The 21,612-nt window shown below is 46.3% G+C and overlaps 1 protein-coding gene across 2 annotated transcripts in view; it reads left to right on the forward strand.

The window, feature by feature from the left end:
* Positions 1 to 21,612, forward strand: part of DCP1B (decapping mRNA 1B) — a 68,810-nt gene that overhangs the window by 30,220 nt on the left and 16,978 nt on the right. For both annotated transcript variants that reach the window (XM_081957253.1, XM_081957254.1), the window contains 3 exons: positions 1,167 to 1,233; positions 8,202 to 8,337; positions 20,294 to 20,404. In XM_081957253.1, the coding sequence (XP_081813379.1) occupies positions 1,167 to 1,233; positions 8,202 to 8,337; positions 20,294 to 20,404 (314 nt within the window). The remainder of the gene's footprint in view (positions 1 to 1,166; positions 1,234 to 8,201; positions 8,338 to 20,293; positions 20,405 to 21,612) is intronic.

Below are 21,612 nucleotides of genomic sequence, written 5' to 3' on the forward strand. Positions count from 1 at the left end.
AGTATATTGGTCTCGTATGAGACTCTACTATGAAGCTGAGATGTGTAGAGCTTGAGTAATATAACTGTTAATAATTGAGTGAACATGGCATTTGAAAGGTTAAAAAAGTGAACAATAACAATGGAACTCATTTAACGGGAAGCACATAGACATTTCAGGATTGTTTTACTCTTCTGTGCAGGTTGGATATATTTTAAAAACGTAACCTTGGGCCCCATTATTTCTCTTTTGTAACAAAGCCTTTAGGGCAGGGGTGTCAAACTCAAGGCCTAGGGGCCGGATCCAGCCTGTGGGGTACTTAGATCTGGCCCACGGGGCCACCCTAGAAACAGTGAAGGACTGGCCCATGGTGCTTCTGCCAGCAAAAATGGAGTTCGGGAGGGCCAAGTGCAGCCCAAGAGCTCCATTTTCGCTGACAGAGGGTTGCAGGAGACTGTGGTAGTTGAAAAATGAGCTCAGGAGCCAGTTTTCGCTGGCAGAGTGCTTGGGCCACCACAGGTGCCCCCGACACGAGTGATGTCGAGCTGGCCGCACCCACTCCAGCCCCCCAAGGTCAAACACAACCTTGATGCAGCCTTCAATGAAATTTGAGTTTGACACCCCTGCTTCAGGGTCTCTACGGATCCTAGGATTATTTTAAGCGATAAAGATTATGCTTTGGAGTTTGACTTTGGTTTGCAAAATGGTAGCTTCCCCTTTTTAATTGAAAAATAAAATCATGGGGACATAGAGTACGGTAAGTATTATGATGGGTTCCAGAAATAGAGGAAGAAACATAGCCGAGGCAGAATACGATGGATGGACGAAATTCATGGAGGAAGTCTAGTCGTTTCCTAACAATAGTTTTCAAGGCAGGTGAGCTGAGAAATGTTCTGGTATGAAAGACACGACTATAGAGAGAACAGCAAAGTGGGAGACTTTCACCCAGACAACTTAATCTGGTTGCTAGAAATGTTGTGATTGCACGTCTACATCATGCAATAAGAGGTAAATGGAGTAGTAGAATAGAAACTAAAATGCAACCGTTTGAATTTTATAGTCTTATTTTTAAAACTTTGGAACCTCCTCTGCAAGCAACACTCATTGATTCTTGATAATGCCAAAAAGGGCAGCTGGTGTACATGAGGCTCTGTTGTTCATCATTTGTGTTTGATGTGCGTTTACAGTGTCCATTTATGGAATTTGGTTTTACGATAAGGAAGAATGCCAAAGAATTGCAGAGCTGATGAAAAAGTAAGTGCCAGTTGGCAAAGACAGAGGGTGGGGGTGGAGGTGGAGGGGTGATGGTAATTTATTTTTTTAAATGTTATGTCACTGTTACTATAATACACTTTTTAACATTAGCCTCTTTTCAACTGAGATTGCTGACATAGAGACATCGAACGTATTAAAGCAGAACATCAACCAAAGTTATGGTCTTATGAATGTTTCTTTCCTGTTTGAATAGAATAGAATAACAGAGTTGGAAGGGTCCTTAGAGGTCTTCTAGTCCAACCCCCTGCTCAGCCAGGAAACCCTACACCACTTCAGACAAATGGTTATCCAACATCTTAAAAACTTTCGGTGTTGGAGCATTCACAACTTCTGGAGGCAAGTTGTTCCACTGATTAATTGTTCTGTCAGGAAATTTCTCCTTAGTTCTAAGTTGCTTTTCTCCTTGATTAGTTTCCACCCATTGCTTCTTGTTCTACCCTCAGGTGATTTGGAGAATAGTTTGACTCCCTCTTCTTTGTGACAGCCCCTGATATATTGGAACTCTGCTATCATGTCTCCCCTAGTCCTTCTTTTCATTAAACTAGACATACCCAGTTCCAGCAACCGTTCTATCTATGTTTTGGCCTCCAGTCCCCTAATCATCTTTGTTGCTCTTCTCTGCACTCTTTCTAGAGTCTCCACATCTTTTCTACATCGTGGCAACCAAAACTGGATGCAGTATTCCAAGTGTGGCCTTACCAAGGCCTTATAAAGTGGTATTAACACTTCACGTGATCTTGATTCTATCCCTCTGTTTATGCAGCCTAGAACTGTGTTGGCTTTTTTGGCAGCTGCTGCACACTGCTGGCTCATATTTAAATGCTTGTCCACTAGGACTCCAAGATCCCTTTCACAGTTACTACTATTGAGCAAGGTACCACATATACTGTACCTGTACATTTTGTTTTTCTTGCCTGTTTTTCTACACGGGAGTAAGTCCCTTTGAAAATGTTTATGGGGATTCTCAGTCATCCAGGTCATGGTTGTTCCAAAAGTGCTTCTTGGATTCGAAGCAAAACATCTTCAATGAAAAACAAAGAAAGTGCAGTTGCCTCTTGAAAAAGCACCTTTGGGTCTCTTTGAAAAACATGGCATTTACTCATGAATATATATATAAAGAAAGAGGGAGTAGTGACCTTCCTCCCATATTTAGGCATACCAGGGGTTGTAACACAAATACATACCTATTTCCCTGGCTCAACTGATAAGGAGGCGAGCCTGTGGCTTAGTGGCTAAGACTCCTGCCTAAGATATAATACAGCCCAGGTTCAAATCCCAGTAAGGGTATGGCTAGCTGATGAGAGCTAATTAGCTAGAAATAGATCTATACTAGTCTCCCTTTATTTATTTATCAGTACAAATACAACATATATATATATACAGGTTTCCTGCCTGGAAGGCTCCTAGGGTGGAGTTGAAAGGCAAAAGGGAAGCAGTATGCTCCCTCCCATATTTGGGCTTACCAGGTGCTTTGACATAACACTTAATCATTTCCTTGGCTCAGCTGATAAGGGAGGAGAGTTTGTGGCTTAGAGGCTAATACAACTGCCTAATATGTTAAAACAGCCCAGGTTCAAATCCCAGTAAGGGTATGGCTAGCTGATGAGAGCTAAATAGCTTAAAATAGATCTATACTATCCCTTTATTTATTTATAAGCACAAATGCAACACAAAAATCATTTTCTGCCTGCTCCTTTCAGCTCCTAGGCATACCAGGTTCCTTGTGTTAATTCTTCTAAAATGGATACACTTTTTAAAATTCATTGAAAGTGATGGATAACCGTACAATATACAAACAGTCACGAATAGCCCTGCAAGCTCTAACCAGAGATTCAGCATCTTTTTCCTTATAGAGAAGAATCAGATACTTCCAGAAAACCCACTAAGAATATATGAAGGAAACAGGTCCTGTCATTTCCCATTTCCTAAGGACATGATATCCAGCAAGAGAGATTGTCTGACCATAGTAGCTATAATGAGCCAGTTCTCCATGAATGTCTCCTAAGCAACCCCCAAGTCATACCAGCCAAATAATCAACTGTAATCGTGTGGTAAACAAGTTCAATATGTCTTGTGTCAAATAGTTTCTTTGGCCTGTTGTTGGCCTTGTTGGGTTGGATGGCTTCACATTCTCCTATTATGGGAGCAGGCAGGAGACACCCCCCCCCCTTCCATTCAATCTCATATTCTGCTGTTCCTCCATCCTCATCCTCCTCTCCATACTGGTGTGGTTGGTTAGAATGCAGTATTGCAGGCTGACTCTGCTTACTGCAATGAGTTCGATCTTTTTTTTAAAAAGAATTTTATTGGTTTTTAAACATTTGTAGGAAAGGGTAGGTGGATATACAAAAAGTTTTGGCAGCTACATCATGCTAAAGGTAGAAATATCTCCAAATCTCACAACTTTTACAGAGAAAAAAAAACAAAAGATAAAAGATAAGCAGAAACAGCATCTTGTTATACATTGTATCAACCATATGTTCAATCATCTCTTTTGCCACTTTCTAATATATCAACAATTACAATGATATTTCAAATGCATTTATTTTTGTGACCTGAGTCTTTTCAATATTGCTCCCTCCCCCCTGTCCTCTGGCGGAGCCACCGCCCCTCCCTCCTTCATATCTTGTGTATTGTCGTCTTTTTCACTACCTCTTAAAATTTCGTCCTCTAGGAGGGCACTATGTTTTTTAATGAAGGCCTCTGCCTCCACAACTGTATTGATTCTAATTCTGTTTCCCTCCCAGAAGATCAACAATTCCTTCTGGCAATAACCATCTAAACAAAACTCCTTTGTTATATAATTTCTTTGATAAGGAGGAATACTTCCTCCTATCCCGAGTCCCTTTGGGGAGAGGGGGCGGTATAAAAATCGAAATAAAGGTAAAGGTAAAGGTATTTCTTATTTTTTTTGGAATTTGTTTAAGAATGGCAATTTCTTTATCTTTATATTTTAGTGGTCCCCCCCTTTGGGCCCCTAAAACCTCATCCCTCGTGGTCTTCCTAAGAAATTTAACGTGTACTTCCCTTGGAACATTACGTGTTCTAGCATATTCTGAATTGATCCTGTAAACCAGATCCATATCCCACCGCAATTGTTCTTTATCTCTCTTAATATATTCTGCTAAGATTGTGAGTTCGATCTTGATGGGCTCAGGTTGACTCAGCCTTCCATTCTTCTGACATCGGTAAAATATGGACCCAGATTGTTGGGGGCAATATGCTGACTCTAAACTGCTAGTTTAGAGAGCAAAGCATTATGAAGCTGTATATACAGTAAATGCCATTGCTATTCTTCTGATAACATGTGTCATCCCCACCCATGTATTTGTCAAAGTCTTTTTGTCTTAATTCATAAAATTCATAAACGTCCCTCCTACAGAACGTACTCTGAAGTTGTTTGCAGCTACCACTTTTCAAACCTTTATTGCTATGACATTCTTTGTGTAAAATGGGGTATATTCTATTACAAATTAAGTCATAGGATAGGTAAAGGTTCCCCTCGCACATAAGTGCTAGTCGTTCCTGACTCTAGGGGCCGGTGCTCATTTCCGTTTCAAAGCCAAAGAACCAGCGCTGTCCAAAGATGTCTCTGTGGTCATGTGGCCGGCATGACTAAACATCAAAGACGCATGGAGCACTGTTATCTTCCCACCAAAGGTGTTTCCTGATTTTTTACATGCTTTCGAACTGCTGGGTTGGCAGAAGCTGGGACAAGTAACGGGAGCTCACTCTGTTATGCAGCGCTAGGGATTCGAACCGCCAAACTGCCCACCTTTCTGATCGACAAGCTCAGTGTCTTAGTCAGTGAGCCACCGTGTCCCTACCGATTTTTTTCTAATCCTGCCTTTATTACTTTATAAATAACTCAAGGCACTGAACATACCCTAATTTCCCAACAACAATAACCCTGTGAGGTGGGCTGAAATGGAGTAACTGACCCAAAGCTGGCTTTTATGGCTAAGACAGGACTAGAGCTCCTGGTTTATAAATGTCCCTGTAAGCCATAGGATAAATTTATGTAAACTAACTGTAATATCAATAGTGCTTTTCCCATGATATTTCCCGATTTCTAATCTTAAATGGTTGTTTTCGGTACTTCAGCATGCTTGATTAATCATGCTCAGTTCAAATTTGGCATGTATTGTTTTTGCCAATTCCTGTATACACATTTCTTTGGAGTTAAGGATCATGCTACATTTTCTCATCCTTTGCTCACTTTGAGGAAATTTCCTCTGCTTTGTGTTTCCTTTCCTCATTAATTACATGCCATTTGCAATGTTGGCCTTCCTGGCACATATCAGACTTCAAAGCCTGTAGGAATAAATTAACACAGGCCGAGTGGAGCTCTTTGAGGGAGCTTCCTGCTTATTTGTCTCTATTATTAGAACTGTCATTCTTGTCTTTTTGCTTTCTGATCTTAAATGGTTGTCAATCCATAACAGGTTGCCCTGGCAACATTCATCTGAAACAGATATTTGCATAGCTGCAAAGTATGCAGGTGGTGGTGGTGGTGGATGACACCCTGTCTTGAGCCATAACTAATAGAGGTTCCAAGGAATTGTTGCATTGGTTCTTTTCAGGCACCGACTATGAGCGGAAACTTTTTTTCAATTCGTGAAAGCTTAGAATGGGCATGCTTGGATAGCACAGGGATAAAATGGTTAAATTTAAATTAAATTAACATGATAGAATGATTAATTCTGTGTGTGTGTGTGTGTGTGTGTGTGTGTACATATGTGAGTAAATATACACATTTTTGTTGTTGTTAGTTGCGAAGTCGTGTCTGACCCATCGCAAACCCATGAACAACGTTCCTCCAGGCCTTCCTGTCCTCTACCATCCTCTGGAGTCCATTCAAGCTCAGGCTGACTGCTTCGGTGACTCCATCCAGCCACCTCATTCTCTGTCATCCCATTCTTCTTTTGCCCTCAATCTTTCCCAGCATTACGCTCTTCTCCAGTGAGTCCTTCCTTCTCATTAGGTGGCCAAAGGATTTGAGTTTCATCTTCAGGATCTGGCCTTCTAAAGAGCAGTCAGGGTTGATTTCTAGGACTGGTTTGATTGCCTTGCAGTCCAAGGGACTCGCAGGAGTCTTCTCCAGGATTACAGTCCAAAGGCCTCAATTCTTTGGCGCTCAGCCTTCCTTACAGTCCAACTTTCATCAGCAAAATCTAGAGACCTCTAGGGGCTGTATTCATTACTTTGGGCATTGCCCTCCCTTAAAGACTGACCAGCTTATAGCAAAACTACTGATGTATCTTGCATTTGGGATGCATTAATAATAGATTTCCCCCCTTGGTACCTGTATGTCCTAAATTAAAGTATTACTTTATGTCTGAACTCTCCGCACCCCACCCCCCAACACACACCTGCTTTCCTAATTTTTGTGGTGGGAATCAACACCTTTGGAGTTAGAGAAGTTTTATGCCATCACCATTATATCCCGAGACAGCAAGAAACATTCTAGCTTCTCTGGAATAGATTCATGCAGAATAGATCTTGGCTCTATTTAATTCCCATTTAGGGGCCCCCTAAAGAGGTAGAATTTTATATATACGTTTTATGACCGTCTTACTTTATCCTCAGTTGATTCCAGTGCCCTGCTGTAACAGTCCCAGTTTTGTACTCAGCAGTATTTCTGCTACTTGGGAGAGCTTCAAATCATGTGAAAAGGTCTTTAGGCTTTTGTTAGGTGTCTGAACTGTAATGTTGCCACACCCACTTAAAAAGTCTTATGCAGGGGTGGGCTGTGGGGGTTCGCAGGGGTTTGGGAGAACTTTTAGCTAAGATTCTGTGCAGTTCGGAAAACCACTAAATCGCACCCCTGGCTGCCCCTGCCCACGCCTCCCCTCTCCTCACAGGAGTCCCCACGCGGGCTGTTTTGGATGCAGGTAAGTGCAAGGTGCATGCGGAGGCTTGGGGAGGGCGAAAAATGGGCCTACCGGAGGTTTGGGAAATGACGTTTCTGACCCTCCGGAGCCTGGGGAGGCTGTTTTCGCCCCCCCGGAGGCTCAAGGGAAGCCTCCGGAGTCCAGGGAAGGCAATCCCCACTCCCATCTGATGCAGGTGGCCAACTAGGCCACGCCCACCATGGCCACACCCACCCAGCAACTGGGCAGAGAACCCCTTGCTAAAATTTTTGAAGCCCACCCCTGGTCTTACTGGCTCAGCCACAGGCAGGATATGACAAAGTGGGCTGTAATTCGTGGAAATCTATTCCACAGCTTGTTGGTTTTGAAGGTATCACAGACACAACATTTTTGTAGCAAATATACGGTTGAAGATAATATTTATAAATTTTCTGTCCGTCAAGAATATTATACGATAATAAATAATAAGTAACAGGTCGGTTAAAAGCAATAGCAAAATAATTTTGAGGAGAAAGAAGGTCATTACTCTCCCCCACAGAAAATATACTGCATATTCTTAATAAATTATGTTTGGAAGCCAATCATCCTGCCATTGTTAATTTTTAAAAGTAGCTTAATAAAAGACTAGCTGGGGAATATTTATACGATTGTAAATACATTTAGTGCATTGGAAAAGCAATGTTTCATCCTAGTTAAGTTATGCCATGGTCCAACCAATGTACTGTGTGTTCACATTTTCAGCTCTTGGAAGTAATTATAAAGCAACTGGGGCAGGAAATTGGTCATTTACTAGTACTTAAATATTTATTTGCATCTATTCACCAGCTCAGAACCTCCAGCCATCATAAAATGAGCTTTGACTGAGTTGGGGGAGATTGGCGTCTTTTAAAGCTCAATTGCATAAAATTGGAGAAATCACATTATCAGCCTTAACCAAACTTTTAGCTTTTTATTTAAGATAGGATTTTTAAAAAACCACCCTAAAAAGTGTTCTTAATGATCTCTGAATTATTTGAAGTGATTAGAAAATAACCCATTTTCTCATTCGTTATTGACTTTGCCTCCCACTTCCAGTTTAACTTGGCAAGAACAACTGAGAGCGCAACAGGGATCTGGCCTGGGAATTTCACCAGTCAGCCTCAGCTCTGGTGACAGGAAAGACATGGATATCTTGCAGATGCTCACCAGAGCCAAAGATGAATACACAAAGGTGGGGCTTCCACTATTTAAAGTATTATATTTTCTTTTTTTATGTGTTTGTTATATTCGTTCTTTTTATGTAGCCCTTTTCTGCTACCTTAGTTTGCCGCTATATCCCATGAGAGTTTCTTCTTTTCTCTAATTAATTAATTAAGCTAGTGTTTTACACTGTGCATCTAAGCCAAGGTATTAGCAGGTATCATCTTTAAGCAAATGTCCAAATTGCATTGCAACTCCCAAATTTCCCAAGGCTTGTAGTCCAACACCTTGCAGAGTGGTTTAGGTTGGGATGAGCTGCTCTAAAACAATTAAGCTCTAGGAATTTATTTAGGTATGACGAGCAACCAGGGGTGAAATTCAGCAGGTTCTAACATGTTCTAGAGAACCGGTAGCGGAAATTTTGAGTAGTTCGGAGAACCGGCAAATGCCACCTCTGGCTGGCCCCAGAGTGGGAAGGGAATGGAGATTTTGCAGTATCCTTCCCCTGCCATGTCCACCAAGCCACGCCCACAGAACCGGTAGTAAAAAAAAAATTGAATTTCACCACTGGGAGCAACTGATGCTTAACAGGAATGAATCTCTCCCGCCACCCCAATCTTTTTCCTTTGATAAATATGGCATAAAAATGGAGAAAGGCAATTGTGGATCACTTTTTGTGCCTGACCACCATGGTACTTGTCAATGCTGCTAATCAGCAGATAAAGTATAAAGACACTTGTTTGTCTCCTTAGCCTGAAGAGTATACGGAAAAAGCATACATACACCAAGGTCTTTTCCCTCCCATTGTGTACTGTGTATCATTCAAGCCACTTCTTTGGAAACAGTTTATCTGAAGAACAAGTCCATCTATTTCTGCTGCTTAACTTCTCCACCTACATTTCTTTATTATAACTGGTTGCCAAGGAAATATTAGGCCAGGGAGAAATTTATCTTCGGCAGTGCAGCGAGAGGCCGGAACAGCTGTCCTCTCAAAGCTGAAGATAATCTGCATTAGGATTGAGAATAGGTGACACATTTTATGGTTTCCTCTGCATCGAATGCCATCATGCTTCAAATCTACTCTGCTTCTCAAAATAGTTTTTTTTTTGTCATCATTTTGAGAGCAAAGATCCCATGTGTTACAGTCAGCCTGTCCGAGAGGGAGATTGGAGGGGGGGGGGGGAGGAGAGAGAGAGGGAGAGGGAGAGGAAGAAGAGAACACTGGGAACAGAAAGAAGAAAATTACTGAGTTTTTATTAGGGAAATGCAGCATATATGTTTTGTCAATGATGGATGGATGATGGACGGACGGACGGACTGACTGGCTAGCTGACTTTCTATTGCACTTTTAAGCAGATACTTAATGATTTAATGTTCTCCAATGACTTCTAGTGAAAGAGCAGAAAAGGACATAGTGTGCTTCAATGAATAAATAACATCCATCCACCTCAGACTGCCTCTATTTCTTTTCTTGATTTTAGCCAATAAAATGAAGTTTATGCAATTATTAAGTTTTTATCTCACCTTTCCTCTAAGAACTCAAAGTAGCATACATAGCACTCTCTCCTCTAGCATTTCCTCACAACAAACCTGTGAGGTAAGCTGAGTGAATGTTAGCGACCGACCGAAAGCCATACCATGAGCTTCAGTGGCTGAGGATGGACTGGAAGCTGAGTCTCAATCCAACGCATCACACTTGCTCTGGAAGATGGTAGGTTCTTAAGATGAGCTTGTTAAACAATGAACAAATCCATTCCTAATAGTTTGATATCTTTATGGGCAGCCTTGATGAACATTTAAGGTCATCAAGTCTATTAATTTCAAGTTACAATGGAAGCTCGCCCCCCCCCCCCCCGTTATTTATTATCCAATTCCAATGGCCAGGCCCCCCCTCACCCCCAACTCCATAATGTGACTGCACATCAGGCACTAGGCAGCTGGACCACATTTTACAATGGTTTTGCTGAAATCCAACATTAACCTCCAGTTTTTGGCAAAACCAGCTCATAGTAAAACCATTGGTTTATTTAACGGCTGCCACAAGGTCGGTCACATGGGTGTGTTGATCTATAGCCATTAAGACTTCTAGCTGTGATGGGCAGGTTCCATTATGGTCGTAAGTTGAGGACTAGCTGTATGGCTATTCCACCTCAGAAAGCAATCCTAAATACTCAAGCAGTGATTTAAGACAATATTACCCAGGCCTGTCAAACTGGTGGCCTGCGGGCCAAATGGTTCATGCACAGGCCACGCCCATCCCAGCTCCGCATAGGACAAAAATCATGATACGTCACGAAACGTCACGTGACGCAATTGAGTTTGATCTTACCCATCTTGGTGCTTTATGTTAGATCACAATTCCATGACATATAACAAACCATGCTGTTAGGAATAGAATAGAATAGTTGGAAGGGACCTTGGAGGTCTTCTAGTCCAACCCCCTACTTAGGAAGGAAACCCTACAGCACTTCAGACAAATGGATATCCAACCTCTTCTTAAAAACTTCCAGTGTTGGAGCATTCACAACTTCTGGAGGCAAGTTGTTCCACTGATTAATTGTTCTAACTGTCAGGAAATTTCTCCTTAGTTCTAGGTTGCTTCTCTCCTTGATTAGTTTCCACCCATTGCTTCTTGTCCTACCCTCAGGTGCCTTGGAGAATAGCTTGATTCCCTCTTTTTTGCGGCAGCCCCAGATATCGGAATACTGATTTTATTTTCCTGTACACCGCTTGGAGAGTCCAAGCAATGGGTTAATTCAGTCTGCTTGCCCTTAGGACTGAGGAACTATTTTTCCTTTAGCCACACCTCCTCCTGGTGTGCTCAATCCCCCAGAATTCTTCCTCAGTCAGCCCGTTTGGACGTAATTAGCTAGAGCTCTGAGCTGAATTAATCCTTTTTTGGCTTGGACTCTCTATTTGCGTTTTATTTCTATTTCCTAACATTTCCCCAACTTTGTGAGACGTTTCTATCCTCATCGCTGCGCTTTTCTCCAGCAGAATTTACATTTGAAGGCCAGGAGGTAAGCTGGAAGGTGGTGGGGGGTGCCCCTCAGCCGATCCTTATGGGACGGCTTCGGAGGCCTGCCGCTTGTCGTTTAAAACGGCGCGGCTGCAGCGGCGAGGTTCCTATGTCCCCAGGCCCCTCGTTTGTTGTTTTAGACGAAGTTTTTTCGTTCCCCGGCCAGCTAGAGGACCTCTGCCGCAGGGAGGAGTGGGCGATCGTCGCCATTCAAGGCGCGTTCGCTCCTCGCTCTCCCTTAGCCCCACGCTGTTGCGGCGGCCATTTTAGGCACGAAAAAAAGCGCGCCCAGCCATGGCCGCCATTTTGTATCAGCCTCGTTATCAGGAGACCACTGGAGGTGGCAGGGCCTAGCAAGGGTTTCTCAGGCTGGGATCGCCACCTTCGTCCTTTTGCCTATTTTTGCGAGCGGTGCTGGTTCCTGGGCCATACCAACGGTCATTATACCGGCTCAGGGAGGAGGCCTAAGTAAGCGCAGGCCAAAGCCTTTTTCTAGTCATTCTCCTCCCTGCTTCTCCTGCGGAGCCTTGCGCCTCGGTGCAGGCCCCAATCCTACCCCTGGGCCTCTGACTGGTATTAAGCATGGGATGTTTTCATACGTATTGACTCAATTACTGTGCATATGGCAATTTTGACAAATCTTTTTGTTTTGTTCCCCTTGCAGCAACCAGTCTCTCTCTCTCTAATTTCTGCCTTGTCATAGCCTTGCTCCATCTTGTGTGGTCATTGACTATGGACCTGCCCAGTCCCCCTGATTCCCAAGATACTAGGCCGAGCCTCTCTCAGGCCCCTAGCAAGGGTTCCTCCTCATTGGGGAGTGGGGGTGCGGGCAAGAGTGGTGGGGGTAGCTCTGGGAAACAGCGTTCCAGAACCCCTTCTGTGGCTGAGGCCAAGGATGCTGAAAGGCGCCAGCGGGCCCTTGACAAGCAGTTTGAGAAGGCCAGACGCCAGGCAGACAGGGAGCAGTCCCTCTCAGGAATCCCTCCCTCCCGGGAAGATCTCCAGATGGTCCTCGCCGAGGAGGTGGAGTCCCAGGACCTATCCCCAAATAGGTCATTTGCAGAGCCGGCTTCCCCGGCACCCTCTTGGGCCTGTGAGCAGGCCCCTCCCCCTGGGGATGCTAGTATAGATGACATGCAGGGTGAGGCTTCACCCCCCCTAGAGGAGGGCTTGGATCCTGATTCTGACTCTGAGGAGTTATCTCCCCGCATGCAGGAACTAATGGCCCGTGCCATTGCCAAGGGCATCACGGAGGCCATGAAATTTAAGAGTCCCACTGCAGTGGCCCCTAGGGGCCCCAAACCCGATCAGGCAGCTCCCCCTCCAAGCAAGCGTGCTCGCCATCCTTCCCTGGAATCCTCAGTGGTCAGCGAGGCCTCTGCCATTGAGGACCCTGACCCGGAGGTGCTAGGTCTCTCGGACGACGAGGACCTTCCCCCTGAAGCGCCCGCCTTTGCGGGTCTGTTCAAGCCCAGCCTTTTCAAATCTGTCCTTCACAAGGTCAAGGCTGCCACCAGGGAGGGGATCAAGCCCAAACCGGCCGCGCCGGCGGCGGATGCCACCCCAGCTAATCCCAATGCGGTCATGTTTGATGTCCCAGCACCCCAACAAGAGCTGGTTCCGCTCCCGGGGCTGTTTCTCGACCTAATCCAGCGCCAGTGGGCTCAACCAGCCACGCAGTCCTCTCCCAGTGGGGTAGATAGGAAGCTTTATACTATGGAGCCAGTGCTGGAGGACCTTCTGGCCCTTCCCACTGTCGACCCGCCCATCGCTGCACTCACCTCCAACTCCTCCCTACCGGCCGACCTTCTGGAAGGCCTTAAGGCGGAGGACAAGAAGGCGGAAAAGGCGTGCCACAAGACCCACCTGGCAGCCGCCTGGGCCATTAGGGCCTCTTCATCCGCCTCCTTTTTCAATAGGGCTTCTGTGATCTGGCTGCGCGAGCTCCTAACCAAGCTCCCGGCGGGAGACGTCCGCCTCCACCAGGACGTGTCTAAAATAATCGCGGCTTCCCAATACGCCGCTGACGCTTCACTTAACGCCACTAAATTCGCCTCCAGGGCACTCGGCTCTAATATCACTTCTCGCCGGCTGATCTGGCTCCGCCATTGGCAAGCGGACCAGAAAAACAAGTGGAAACTGGCTTCCGCCCCCTTTAAGGGGTCCAAATTATTTGGCGAGTCCCTGGATCCTCTCCTCATCGAGTCCAAGGACAAGAGGAAGATCCTCCCTTCTCTAAACAAGAAGCAGGAACGTAAGACCGCTCCCTACTCTAGGAGGCAGTCCTTTCGTGCCTCCGAGCCTTCCACCTCTGCCTCTTCCTTCTCTCCCTCCAATAGGTCCTTCGGTCAGCAGGGCGACAGGTCCCAGGACAGGGCGCCCTTTCGGGACAGAGGCAGGCAGCAGTTCGGCTTCCGCAAGTATAACTGCGGTGGGGCCTCCAACAGGCCGTTCCGTAAGTCAAAGTGACTGCCCGGGCTCGGCGCCCATCGGGGGTCACCTCCAGCTGTTTGCCTCCCATTGGGCCCAGACAACCGAGGATGCTTGGGTTCTGCAGATAGTCAGGGAAGGCCTCTCCCTGGAGTTCCTGTCCCTCCCCCCCCGGACCTTCATCCGGTGCCCAGTCCCGCCCTGCCCTCAAAAGAGAGAGCGTATGGACCAGGAAGTCAGACATCTCCTAGACATCAGGGCCGTGGAACCAGTTCCCCAGGGCGAAGAGGGGAGGGGGTTTTACTCCATCCTCTTCCTGGTGCCAAAGAACTTGGGGGGGTGGAGAGCCATCTTGGACCTCAAAAACCTCAATAGGCACATCGCCTACCGGAGGTTCAAGATGCAGTCACTGCAGACCATCCTGGCGGGGATTCGACAGGGAGATCTCCTCACATCTATAGATCTCAAAGAGGCATACCTCCACATTCCCATCCGTCCCCAGCACAGGAAGTTCCTGCGCTTCTATTATGCAGGTCGCCACTTCCAGTACAAAGCTCTACCATTCGGCCTCTCGTCCGCTCCTCGGACGTTTACCAAAGTTCTGGCGGTAGTGGCGGCCCAGCTAAGACGCAGGCCCATAAGGCTCCAGTGCTACCTGGACGACATCCTTATCCAGTCATCGTCCAGGCAGCAGGCATTGCGGGATCTCCAAACCACTATGAGATCCCTCAAAAATCACGGCTTCACTCTAAACCTAGAGAAAAGCCATCTCACTCCAACAAACAGACTTGTACACCTGGGGGCGGTGATAGATACCAACTTGTGCAGGGTTTTCCTCTCCCAAGACAGTTGGCCGGTCTAAGGTCCATGACCCACAAGGTGATGAGCTTGAGGTAGGCTCCAGTGGTCCTTTTGTCGCAGCTGCTGGGAAAAATGATCTCCTGCATTTCCATCGTGCCGTGGGCCCGCCTGCATTCCAGGGTGCTTCAGTGGCTGCTGCTGCCGCACCAGAGGGCATCCAGGAGCAACTCTCCCAGGCCGATTCGAGTTACGCCGGAAGTGAAGAGGTCTCTCCGCTGGTGGGTGTCTCCGGCCATCCTCAAGGGCCACCTATTCAAGGAGCCCGAGAGGTTAATCATCACCACAGACGCCAGCCTCTCCGGCTGGGGAGCCCACATGGGTTCCCTGGTTGTCCAGGGCAAGTGGTCCCAAGTGGAAACCAGCTACAGCATCAACCTGCTGGAACTGAGAGCTGCTCGCCTGGCCCTGCGCCATTTCAGCCGGTCCATTCATCGTCAACATGTACTTCTGATGACGGACAATGTGGCCACCAAGGCCCACATCAACCGCCAGGGCGGCACCAGATCCAGAGCGCTGATGAGAGAGGCGGAGTCCCTGGGCCGCTGGGCGGAGCGCCATCTGGAATCTCTCCGTTCCGACCACATCTCTGGAGTAGACAACACACAGGCAGACTGGTTGAGCAGGACAACCATAGATCCTGCGGAGTGGAAACTGGACCCTCGCCTGTTCCACCAGATGTCCGACAGATTCGGAAATCCGACCGTAGACCTGTTCGCGTCCAGGGACAACAAGCAGCTCGACCGCTTCTACTCCCGGTTCTTCACCCCGGGGGCGGAGGGGACAGATGCACTGCGTTGCAAGTGGCCCCGCGAGCTACTGTATGCCTTCCCTCCCCTGCCTCTCCTTCCTCAATTCATCTCCAAAGTCATCGCAGAGGGAGCGGAAGTCCTCCTCGTGGCCCCGCACTGGCCCCGCAGGTCGTGGTTCGCCGACCTTGTCCACCTGTCGGTGTCTCCTCCGTGGCGCATCCCTCCGGACCAGATCTCCCTCAGCCAGGGGGCCGTGGTTCATCCAGAGCCCCAGTGGCTCCAGTTGGCCGTCTGGCACTTGAGGGGGACCAACTGAAAGGCCAAGGCCTGTCAGAGGAGGTAGTGAACACCATTCAGGCGGCGAGACGCCCTTCAACCACCAGGATTTATGATGCGTCCTGGGCCGCCTTTGCAAAGTGGTGTGAGGAGCTGCTCATCGAGCCGACGACCGCGCCTGTTTCCAGAGTCCTTGACTTTCTTCAAGCGGGACTCAACAAGGGCCTGGCCCCGAACACCCTTCGACGCCAAGTGGCGGCCTTGTCCACCGTCTGGTCGGGCGACCATCTTTTGCCTCTCAGCAAAATCCCGAAGGTGCGCCTCTTCCTCAAGGGCGCCTCTAACCTTCGCCCTCCCACCGTTCATCGCTACCCCACTTGGCAGCTGTCCGTGGCCCTGCGGGCCCTCTCCGGCCCTCCATTCGAACCTCTACGCACTACTTCTCTTCGATTCCTGACGCTGAAGACGGCCTTCTTGATTGCCATCACGTCAGCTTGCCGGATTTCGGAGCTGGCGGCTCTTTCTGTTCGCCAGGACCTGTGCGTCATCCACCCTGACAGGGTCATTTTGAGGCTGGACCCGACCTTTACCCCCAAAGTAAACTCATGGTTCCATAGAGCGCAAGACATTGTGTTGCCAAATTTTTGTCCTCATCCGTCGCATCCCAGAGAGCGCTCCTGGCACAATCTTGATGTCAGGAGGGCCCTGAAGGTTTACATCGCTCGTACTGCGGAGTTCAGGAAGTCAGAGGCTCTCTTCCTCTCTTTCCAGCCTGGTTCTCTAGGGAAGAAGGTCTCTTCCTCCACGATTGGCAGGTGGCTTCGTGCCTGCATTGTGACAGCCTATGAAAGCCAATCCAAAGCCGTTCCGCGCGGCATCACCGCACACTCCACACGAAGTGCTGCTACCTCGGCGGCCTGGGCCACCCAGGCCTCGATCCTGGACATCTGCAGGGCCGCTACGTGGTCCTCTCCTTCTCCTTTTGTGCGACACTATAAATTGGACATTTTCGCCTCGGCTGAGGCGTCCTTCGGCAGGCGTGTGCTCCAGGCGGTTGTGTCAGAGACCGAATCCCGGGAGCCTTCTTCTGCCCACCCAGATGGACAATAACTTGGGTATGTCCCATTGCTTGGACTCTCCAAGCAGTGTACAGGAAAATGACCATTGGCTTACCTGAAGGGTCCTTTTCTGTACACCGCGGGAGAGTCCAACCCACCCTGGCTCTCAAGGCCGGGATTCGGGTTCTTCGTGTCAACAGTACATCATCTTGGACGCTTCGCTCCGTCCGCACGAACTGACTCCTTCTAAGAATTCTAGGGGATTGATCACACCAGGAGGAGGTGTGGCTAAAGGAAAAATAGTTCCTCAGTCCTAAGGGCAAGCAGACTGAATTAACCCATTGCTTGGACTCTCCCGCGGTGTACAGAAAAGGACCCTTCAGGTAAGCCAATGGTCATTCTGTGAAAAATCATATGGCTGTAAGTTTTCCATCCTCCCCATGAATGAGGTTAAGGAAGGCTGAGTTTAGGAGTCTGTTCTTTGGGATGATTATTAGCATAAAGCCAATATCTCTTTTATGCCTCTGGCCATTTCTACATTGAAAAATGTCTTATGATTGGGATTAATAAGCTATCAGAGGTGCCTTTGAGAGTTATTAGGCTGCTGTTCTGTTCATTTTAGAGTCCAGGTGCCTTCTTTTTCAGGAATAGATAATCATTATTGAAAAAATGATTTAGTTTTTGTCAAGACAAATAATGAGGGAATGTGGGAATAATGATTCTCGAAAAACTTGCAAGGCCTAAAAATAGTGATATCTCAGCGTGAAGTAGGAGACCAGTAGCAAAGTTTCTTTTCTGTTCCTCTGCTCTAAGCATCTCTAGAAATTAGAGATTTTGGGGGGCCATCTGTTGATATGTCTTATGCTTCTTTTACTCCCATGACTGAGAGATGCCTCCCTCAGAATCTACAGTACATCCTTTAATCTGTTTTTTTTCCCTTCATTTTTTTTCATTATCAGATGCCACTCACAGGAACAATTCTATATTCAGCTTCTTAATCTCAGCGTTTCAGTTTCCTGGATGCAGAATAAATTGTGGCAGTAATGAGAGTGTCAGGCCTCCAGTCATATTCCTTTTAGGATCTTTGGCCTGCCACTCTCTCTCTTATTTTACTATGCTGTTTCATTAGTGGGGAATTGGGAGGGGGAATAGTAAGGAGTAGAATGTTGTTGTCAAAATAAAACATTCCTTTCTAGAAGCCTAAGGTCATTCTTTGTTTCTGCACCTGACCGGAACTAGATGGGTGGAAATGCTAGCGTGGCAGTGGAAGATTGGACCGTGTGATGGACTTGTGGGTGTGGGGGCAAGATGGTGAACTTTCAACTGGGTGGAAAACCCAGGAAGTTTTCAGATTCGGGTTTTCCACAGATGTGCCAACATGTCTCTCTTAATAAATTGGAAGTTTGGGGAAAGTTGGACTCTGATTTAATTTTGGATGATATTTGGAATGCTGACAGAGTGTTCATTTTAACTTTTGGATATCTGAATGCAGAAGCGTCCCTTCTGTATGGTTCTGAATCCTGAGTATTTGAAGAGTTATTTTTCTGCTACGTGAGACTTCCAAAATTTCTGAATTTTTTTCCACATTTCTCTACCCTCTGATGTTCCATGACTTAAAATATAGGATAAGACCATTTCATTTGTGATGGCCCATGCCAGGGATCAGCAACCTTAAAAACTCAAAGAGCCATTTGGACCCATTTCCCAAAGGAAAAAACAACAACAACACCAGGAGCTACCATACCCTTCTCCAATGCCTGATTATTTCCTGAGCGGCCACAATACTAGGATATGTAGTTGAATTAAATGTTCTGTTTTCTTCTTAAACATTTCTTTTCTTGGATTTATCCATGGTTGGCCTACCTGGGGTCGAATAGCTCAATAAATTGCATGCCGGCGGGTGTCGCGCATTGGCAGTTGTGATGCATATTTTGAGTGACATGGAGCCGCAACAGAGGGATGAAAGGGTCACGTGCAGCTCCAGAGCTGTGGGTTGCTGACCGCTGGCCCATACTGTGTATGGAATATCATTGCAAGAGAAAATGAGAATGTCAGTTATTTTTGCTCAAAGCTCAGCTTCTTTGATTTGTTTGAATTTGAATAAAGAAGTTTTTAATTTTGAGGTAACAAGTCTGTCAGATTTTATAATTTGTATAATTTTGCGTTTTTCCTTCTCTTTTAATACCAGATTGTGTATAATTGAAGACAGTTGAATTTAAGTTTCCTAGCAGTATAGAGTTTTTGTTAAAGGATCGATGGTGCCTTGAAAACCTTGCATTGAAGAGCATATGTTTATGTATCTTCAGAAGCTGTAAAAATAAAGTAATAACATCTGGAACCTGAAACTACACTTGTTCAAACATTATGACTTGCTTTAAACGGGTCCCTTGCCCTTACTTTGTTTTACGTGTACATTGCATGCCAACTGAGTAGATAATCAGGAAAACAAAAATCACATTTATAAAGTATTTTATGGAAATCAGCATTGTACTTCTGTTATGGATTGCATCTGCTATTTCTTCCTATAAAATGATAATTATGTTCCTTTCAAATAGCCTTGATTCTCGTGGTCATTTTTCAACCTAGCAGTTAAAGTTTCTCTTCTGAATTTAACTATATTTGACTCCAGTGATGGTGTTAACCATAATGGGTACAAGCCAGAGGTGGGTTCCTACCGCTTCGGCCGAGTAGGTAGTAACTCATCCTGCCACATCCCCGAACCGGTTCTATCTTGTTTTTTTGCTTCTGTGCATGCGCAGAAGCATTTTTTCAGTACTGTGCATGCACTGAGCGAACCAGTAGCCGGAACCCACCCCTAGTACAGGATGCAGCTACCTACCGTATTTTTCGGAGTATAAGACGCATCGGAATATAAGATGTACCAAGGTTTTGAAGAAGCAAATTTAAAAAAAAAAAAAGTTTTTGCACTCTGCAAACCTCCCAAAAATGGTCTGGTTTTTTCCCCCAAAAAAAGGCATGAATAGCTTTTATGGGGCTTGCAGAGTGCTCCTGGGGGGGTGCCCCCCAAAACGAGCAAAAAACAGTCTGTTTTTCACAAGAACAGGCCCATTTTTTGTCAAAAATATTGCATGCATAGCCTTTTGGAGGCTTATAAGTCCTGGGAGCTGGGGGGAACAAAATTGAGCAAAAAACGGCCTGTTTTTCGCTCATTTCTGCCCTCCCCAGCCCCCAGGAGCTCTCTGAAAGCCTTCTACAGGCTCTGCACGGCCATTTTGGTGAAGGGGCGGGGCTTCGGGAGGCAAAAATGCTGTATTCAGTGTATAAGACGCACCCAGATTTTCAGCCTCATTTTTGAGGGGGGAAAAGGTGCGTCTTATACTCCGAAAAATACGGTAGTTTTTGTTCCAATTATAAGAACGATGTTCTGACAGTAAAATCTGTAGAAACAATGAAACAGCCTTACTAGGGTGTTTGTTAAGAATCACGGCCTCTGAGATTTTAAAGAAGAGGCTGGACAGTCACCTTTCGAGGGTTAGGCTTGATCTTTGCAATTTCACAACCTACAGTTCTATCGGTCTTGAGGTGAAACATTGCTTTTTGAATAAAATTATACCTTTTGTGTGTGTGTTGCAGTGTAAAACATGCTCGGAGCCAAAGCAAATGACCAGTTCTTCTGCTCTATACCACAATCCCAACTTAATCAAACCAATCCCTCTAAAGCCCAGGGAAAGTCAGAAAGTACAGGTATGGCATATATGTATTCGTGATAAACCAGCCTATTCATGTCAACTAATTAATTTCTTAAGTACAGCGGGGTTTGTTTTAATATAAGCATGTATAGAATCATCTCTGGGAGATTTAGACATGTTGTTCTGATCCAGACTTCCCAAAAGCACGAAGCCGACTCCTCGTCCTGATAAAACCCCTTTTATTTAGTTTAAAGTGAATTCCTCTCCAGCAAAATCTTTCATGAGATTTCACAACCACAGACCTTTATCAGGCTTGGACAGCTGCCAGGCTGATATCCTCCAAACCCCACTCTGTAGCAGACAATACTTGACAAGAAGTCAGGAACAGATCTTCACGCTAATGAATTGAACTAATTGTCTCCTGCAAACTCCCCCTCCCCTTTCACTCCTCTTTATTCCCTATGGGAGGGGCCATTCACCATCTACCTGTGGCTTTACTCCCAAGTTGACCCTTGTTCCTTAGATGTTCCCTTTTCCTGGCAGCTCTCCGCATGCGCACACTGGGAACAGGCTCCAGCTGTTCTTCTGCCCCACTGATGTCCGACTCCGAAGGCAGCTGATAACTGTCAGACGGCTCTGGCTCCATCTCTGCCTCCGATGCAGAGCACTTTTCAGAGCCTTCCCCAGACTCCAGGACTGGCCTATGTTTCTTCCCAACCTCCTCACAGTCCAAATCTGCTGCCAGATCCGCTAGCACATGTAACACATGTCTTCAGTTACATTCAGACTGATAAAATAAAACCAGTGGCAGATTGTGAGCTTGATTCAATGGGGCGGGGAGGGGTCTAAGAGGCTTCTGCGGCTTAGTTTTTATCAGGGAGTCACGGATCCTGCATCCTTGGTGGAAACAATTGTGATGTCATAACAGGAAAAAAAAATAGGCTGCTTGCTATCTGTCAGGTGCAAGGAACCAGAAAAACCTGGGAGTAGGCCAAAGAATAGACAGATAAAGGCTTTAACGGTCTGGGCTCTGTTACTTCCTCCCGCAGAGTGATTCCAAGCTGGGCTCCCTTCTTCACTCCCCCCTCTGCTCTATCCAGAAATTCCACCCCAAGATCACCGTGCAAGTGTGTGCCTAAGGATCAAGCTTATGGTCACCAGAAAAATGTGACCTCACTGCCTTGTGTAATGAAAATCTAGTCATGGCTAGCTCAAACCAAGTCAATTTAAGTAGGGGATAACTTCAGTCTCCTACATGCCATT

The sequence above is a fragment of the Natrix helvetica genome, assembly GCF_964273705.1.
Source record: "Natrix helvetica genome assembly, chromosome: 6".
Taxonomy (NCBI): domain Eukaryota; kingdom Metazoa; phylum Chordata; class Lepidosauria; order Squamata; family Natricidae; genus Natrix; species Natrix helvetica.